Source organism: Pygoscelis adeliae, unplaced genomic scaffold (assembly GCF_000699105.1).
Source record: "Pygoscelis adeliae isolate BGI_AS28 unplaced genomic scaffold, ASM69910v1 Scaffold87, whole genome shotgun sequence".
NCBI lineage: Eukaryota > Metazoa > Chordata > Aves > Sphenisciformes > Spheniscidae > Pygoscelis > Pygoscelis adeliae.
This window is the reverse complement of record NW_008825098.1, coordinates 4121922-4128907: the sequence shown is the minus strand read 5'-3', so window position 1 is coordinate 4128907 and position 6986 is coordinate 4121922. Positions and strand designations below refer to the sequence as shown.

Here is a 6986-nt window from a genome sequence, read left to right as displayed (position 1 = left end):
AAATCTCTCTCTCAAAAAGAAAAAAGTTTAGCATTTACGTGTTGCTATGACCTGGCTGGCAAAGGTTAGTCTTGATGCACTGATGCAGGGGACATCCTGGCACAGCACTGAGCAGCAGCCATTTAAATACCTAGCCTGAATCCTCCAACACTGCAAAAAATCCAGTACATCTTTGCTGTACGTTTTTGGACACACATTCAACAGTATCTTTTATATGAGGATACAAAAGTATTTGGAATGACTGAGGAGAAAACATCTCAGCAAGCAATGCCCCTAATCAGGCAACACATTCTGAAAATGTGACTCATTATCACAGGCAAATCTACTTTATGTCATGCTACGGGTGACTTGATCGCCTGTAATCTGGGCTAAAAAAATTAAGTAAGATTGCTTAAATGCAGCTTCAGGGAGTGCTACATATTTTATCTCGGTTTCATCTGTTTTCCCATAATATCAAAGCTGTGTTTAGTGGATAGAGATTTACGACCAGAAAATGATATGTATAGCTGAAGAATGTGAAGGGATGATGTGCCTTGTAGAATTAGTTATCATTGCTGGGGAAGTAGAGCTGGTTTACAGCTTGCTTTTTCCCTCTCCATCTGGGACTGATTTGTGTCTTTGCGTTGTATATAGGAAATGTTCTCTGCAATTCTCTAAAAGTAAAGACCATGTTTCAGGCACTGTGGTGTAGGAGATTTTGAAAACCTTGACTCATGCATAGACAATTGTTAGCATGTACATTTTTACAAGTATGTTTTCTTTATCCTGTATTTTTAAAAATATATACATATTTATACATAGACTGGCTCGGCTACTGCCAACAATGGGACAACTATGAACACATTTTCCCCCCTGTTAGCCAAGGCTATGTACACACTATATTATTTTGTTTTAGTTTTGTGTTTTAATACTGAACGCTGCGCAGTGATAGAAATTACTTTGCTGGGAGCAGGAGTTATTCCAATGGAAGTCTGGTGACTAGGAGACAGACACAAGACTACGTAGGCATTTTTGTTTCAAGCTCCCTGTGATTGATAGCTAGGATATTAAATGGATGGTGGTTTTGGAAGAAAGATCAAGGCAATTGATGGCATCGGGCGTTTGCAAGAGGGTTCTTCATATAGCTGGCTGGCAGCTGGTCTTTTGGGGTTTTGAATGGACTTGCCAGTTGTTGTCTGAGCTACATGTAACACAAAACTATTTTTTGATGTGCTGCAGTCATTTCCCTTAGGTAGGTGAATATTTTGGCTTATGTTTTCATTTCAAAAGTGTCATCTTTATTTAGGATGGCGCTCTAGAGTGGGACTAAAGGCTGAGTTACGTGACTTTCCTTGACAATTCTTAATGTCAGAATTGTCTTTTGTTACTTTTACCATTCTTAAAGACAGAGCTGGGAGTTGGCAGTTAGATGCGTATCTTGAAATGTCTTTTACATGTCATTCAGCTTAAAAGCCAAAAGTAAAACAGATGCTAGATATGGTATGTGAGAGCATTCATTAGCACCATTCAGGATCAGGGAACTCATTTTTTTAAAAGCTATTTGAGGAGCTAAAAGAAAACTGCAAGTAGGCTTCTTGCTGACAAGTTGCAGGTGTATACCACATGCCCGTATTGGAAAAAAGATGCAGTTATGAAGGTCTTGATGACAGACAAGGGTCTAAAATGCCTTCATCTCCAGGTTTTAGCTAGTTCATCTGTTTTTTATTTGCATTTCCCCCAGCTAGCAGTGTTAGTATTTTCCAAACTCAGTATAACCATGCACAGGTCTATAAAAAAATCACTTTTCTGCATTGCAAGGTCCTTAGTTTAGTAAGATTTCATTTAAGTCAGGGAAGCCCTACTTTTATGGTAACTATATCATAAATTGTAAGCCAGCGTTAACAATTTCTTGCTGGAAAAATGAGGGAAAGGAGTGATGAGATATTGAGGGAAGAGCACTTTAGTTCCGCTTTGCTAGAACAGGTAGAATCCACTTATGCCTTAAGAGTACCAAACAGGTGAGTGCTTGCATTTGTCTCTTATTGCTACTCCTAGCTAAAAGATCTGGCCTTCTTTGATGTTCAAGCATCCTCTCGAGGATGAACTCAAGAGGAAGTGTTTATTCTTAAGGGAGAAAAACTTACACACACATCAGGTTACTCCACGCAGCTGCACTCTGGAATCATTCTTCAAAGACACATATTCAGAGGGCAGAAGTAATGGGGCAGCAGCACTTGGGAAATATCCAGCCAGCACTTTTGGTACTGTAAAGTAAGTTTTGACAAAGAAAACAACTAATGAAATCACATGGGAAATGGCATGGTTCCCCCTCCCACTAATGGCACTAGAGAAACTTGCTTGGTTTTATTATCAGACCTCTTGTTTCTTCTGCAATTCTCAACAGAATGGCACAAAGACAGAGAAACGAGTTCTCCATCTAAAAGAAAAACTTTCAGAGCAAATTCTCAACGGCCTCCAAGGTTTTCTTTTCTGAGAACAATATAATCAAGACTTGATTTAAAATATTATTAGAAAAGTAATCAGCCTACATTGAAAATTAGTCAGTTGAGCTTTTTATTTGTGGTGAATAATTGATTGCAAGAGTCATTTTGAAAACAGTAAAAGCAATACTTTGATTTATTTAAAATGCTGGAGGAAATTAGGTGAGGAAGTATAAACATCATTTTCCAGAAAGTGCCCAAAATTTATTCTCATCTTTTTATCAAAACAAATTCCTCAAGTATAATTTTGAAGAATGAAAAAAAAAATCTATGATTAATTTAATAGGCAGTAAAATTAGATGCAGACAGAGAGCATAGTTGTAGCTGTGTGGGAGTCAGCAGAAAGGATCCTGGAACGTGGCAGTGTGTGTTGTTATGTTTCCTTAAGGCATCATGTCTTTTCCTCTTGTAGGAATAAACTTTTCTTTCTCTCTCTTTATGGGAGAATACAGTGCTTTCACACCCTTTTTTTAAAAGTCAGTTTTCCTCTAAGATAATGCTGGTTTTGATGAACACAGAAGAATCGTATACATGTGTCTCTACTTGCAGGGAATATGTGCAAGACAGTTTGTGCTCTATAATATATTCCAGGCTGCATACCACAGGGTGTTGTTTAGCAGGTGGCAAGTTTAAGGAGTATACTAAGCCCATAAGCGAAGTAAAGGGTATCAAAGCGAAACGCTGACCAGTGATGTTTGTTCACTTCCAAGGAGTCCAACTGGTGTGGGCCAGTGGGGAGTGGTGCAATTGCAAAGGAGCTTGTACCAATGTGGTGTAGATGTTCACTGTGAGAACAGTGAACTTATTATGCATCAGCGTGTTCGACAACTATCAAAGGAAAATGCCTCCTTGGAGTTTAAATTAAAATGTTACCTGTTGCAGGGTGTGTTTCAGGATTTTTACTGACTGAGAGGAGTTTTATGGCTCTGTTTATTCTTCACTGTGGAGTTTTAAGCTCTTGTCTATGAATCAGAGGCCTGAACCCACAAAAATGTGAGTTCTCTTGTGCCAACATACGTTTGAGGCAAGAAAAGATGAAACCACGAGGGAGCTGGTTGTATCTCCCTGATTCTTTAAGCAGATAACATCTTCACCAGGAGTGTGAGCTTAAAGATTGCTATATGGCTGCAGTTGAAGCATCCCTACCTGCAACTCCTGGCCCCAGTGAACGGTATCTCAACTGTTGGGCTCTTTGTTTGTCGGGGGGATTCGGTGGTGTTTTGGTGCTGGGTTTTTTTTTAAATGGCCTGCATACATGCCTTGTACAAAGCAGTGCTTCACTGTAAACCTTTCTTTAACCCACCAGGCCTATCCTTGTACCAATGATAAGGAATGCGAAGTTGGGCGATACTGTCACAGTCCTCATCAAGCAACGTCTGCGTGCATGATGTGCCGGAGGAAGAAGAAGCGTTGCCACAGAGATGGCATGTGCTGCCCTGGGAACCGCTGTAACAACGGTACATCAGTCATTTCTTGGTTTTCCTCCATAAAATCAGCATTTTGATAGCATCTATTTCTCTGAGTGTTCCCAGCAACCGTATTTTTTTCTGGGTGACTGTGCTGCTTTTTCTAAACCAAGAAAACTTCACTTTCTACTTCATTGTAGTCCACTTCATTCTCTTTAACAGTATTTCTATGTTTAAGGCTTGTGTACTACCAGACTTTTTCCCATTTTGGGGTGGGGAAACCCCAAAATGATGATGCTGCTGACTGAAATCATAGCACTTACATTCAATGTGGTTTGATTCACTGGAGACTGCACAGAACCCATATTTTTAAGGAAGCAAAAGAGACTTAATGAATCCGTGATCTACTCTCCCTGGGGGGGAGGTTATAACCATACTGTTTGCATTCCCATACTCTCCTCTGGAGAGAGATGTCTACAAGGCAGTCTCCAGGTGCTCAGACCATAAAGCCAGCGTCACAGCGAGACTGTTTGACTGTTTGACAGTGAGTGAAGCAGAGCTGCGGTGAAGTTAGGTGCCAGGGATCAGGGACAGAGGTGTGATTAGAGCTGAGTGTCATGGAGACCAAGCCCCAGCACGTTCATGGTCCTGGTCCTGATCCCGGTTTGTATATGTGTCTCGGCTGCTTTTCTTCTTGTTCAAATCTTTGACCAACTGTCTTTTCCTTGCAGGTATTTGCATACCAGTAACTGAAAGCATCCTTACACCTCACATCCCTGCTCTAGAAGGGCCACGCAACAAGAAGAACGGTCATTATGCTAGCAAGGATTTGGGATGGCAAAACCTAGGGAGGCCGCGCTCCAAGCTGTCACACATAAAAGGTAAGATCACATTTGCACTACACTGCTTTGTTCCTTCATGTTATGAATCATGTTATTGCTGTTAAGATACAGCAATGCAAACCAGAAATAGGCAATAATTTCACAGGGAGTGAACGTCTATCGTGAGAATTCACAGCATGACTCAAAAAGTGGTGTAACATCAACCAGTAGTTCCTGTGATTGAAACAGCATCTGCTTTTTTCTCTATATCAGAGGTGGACTGACAATCCATTTTTCAGTTGTGCAGGATTGCCCCCATCCTCCTCTTGTAACAGTCATGTAATTAAGCACTTGTAATTCTGCTTATAATCCTGTAGCTGAATTTCTCCTTACTAAGTCTTATAGCAGGTCTCATTAATTACCCCCTTGAACCTTCCTTATTCATATCTTCCCTTGTGTTTACATCCTTCAAATAGCCACAGATGGAAATATCATCTCTCCTTTTTCTGAGCTTCATTTGCATCAGTCTGCACTGAATCTGTACTTTCACGTTTTCCCATGAGGTAAAATAGTTTTGTTGCTCTTTTTAGGACATGAAGGCGATCCCTGCCTACGGTCATCAGACTGTATTGAGGGACATTGCTGTGCTCGCCATTTCTGGACCAAAATTTGCAAGCCTGTGTTGCATCAGGGGGAGGTGTGCACCAAACAGCGCAAGAAAGGGTCCCATGGACTGGAGATTTTCCAACGATGTGACTGTGCCAAAGGGCTGTCTTGCAAAGTATGGAAAGATGCAACCTCCTCTTCTAAATCAAGACTTCACGTGTGCCAGAAAATCTGAATGAGGATTGGGAAGATAGTATTAAGTGACTGTGGCTTTATGTATTTAATGCATTACAGCATGGTGGGAAATGAGGACTGCAAATGAAAGCGGAATGGCTAAAGTAACAGTTAGGGTAGGAGTAGAAATCACACCAAATGCATTTCTTTTTGAGCTGGTGGTAAACACAAGTGCAGCTGGAGTTCTCCTACTGTGCAGCTCTTCTGTAAATAACTTCTACAGTTTGTAGGAAATGCTAGTATGCCAACAAGTACAGTGGAAATTAATGTCACTTACCTTGCTGTGTTGTCCTGTGATGTTTCAGGGGTTCAGTGTTAGGGCTACAGTGGGTTTGCAGCGTGGCAATGACTGCTAAATAAATTGCATACATTGTACTCCTATGGGAAGCAGTGCATGCCAGGAAGACTCATCTGTCAGCACATTATTGGTCACGTTGCAGGTGTGAGAAATGGAAATAAAGTTACTGTGAATGTCCGCACGCCTTTGTCATTCAGGGCTGACACTTCAGCAAAGAAAGCACTCCTGCAGGACAAGATTGCTATGTTTTGCAGGCCCTCATGAAAGAGGTGAAAATTTGCCATCTCACAATTTCAAGAAAGCAGCAGTTTCTCTAAAAGGAGGCATTTAAACAGGGTTTTGTTTCCTATACATAGGTAAATTGAAATGCTTTATGTAGTTCAATGTCATAGTAGGGCTCTTAATCGCTTGTATTTGCCTCAGTTTACTGCTAATATACATTGGGTTGAACAGATGAAGCAAATATGTGCATGCTGAATCCAGAATTATATACAGGCAGTTGCTCATTAGTCCTAAATATACTTTCTTTGCGTAAGCATACTTGCATTATAGACATTTCCAAAAGAAATAGCAGTGTTGAAGTGCCTAACACGAAGAGCTATGAAGTCGTGTAACTGTTGCTGTTAAAACAGATGATGTAGACATTTTTTGAGGTGTTTAGAGCATACTGCTACAAACTCAAATTTTTACATTGTGTTAGTAGCAACAGGCTACTGATGGCACTCTGCAGAAGTATAACAGATTTGTTTATTAGAGGCAGCAAAGAAAAAGGAGTTGGGTTTTGTGAGCACCTCCTCTCCTGCAGAAAAGGATGTAAGATGGTACGTCTGCAAATGACTTGTTAAACATCACGCGATGCCACAGCATACCAGCCTCCAGCACGTATTCAGCCTGAACTTGATGTCCTCTCAATCTGGACTGTTCTGCCAGGAATGATGGAAGTACACGGACTGTGGAAACAGCTGACAACTCTACATTGTTTGTGTATAGGTTAAAAAAGGGACAGTCTCTATCCCTTGACTTGTCTCCCAGGTCTTTTCAAACTTTTTTCATTTTACTTATTTGCAAGTATTCCTTTGTATAGACATTGGTAAAGAGACTGATATTTCTTTGAAGTCTGATTCTATAATTGACCTACTGC

The 6986-nt window shown here is 40.6% G+C and overlaps 1 protein-coding gene across 1 annotated transcript in view; it reads left to right on the top strand.

Moving 5' to 3' along the window:
* DKK2 (dickkopf WNT signaling pathway inhibitor 2) overlaps positions 1 to 5548 on the top strand; it is a 41164-nt gene extending 35616 nt beyond the window's left edge. Inside the window, exons 2-4 of the mRNA XM_009327057.1 lie at positions 3787 to 3937; positions 4618 to 4767; positions 5298 to 5548. Coding sequence (XP_009325332.1) covers positions 3787 to 3937; positions 4618 to 4767; positions 5298 to 5548 — 552 coding nt within the window. The remainder of the gene's footprint in view (positions 1 to 3786; positions 3938 to 4617; positions 4768 to 5297) is intronic.
* The last annotated feature ends 1438 nt before the right edge of the window (positions 5549 to 6986 follow it).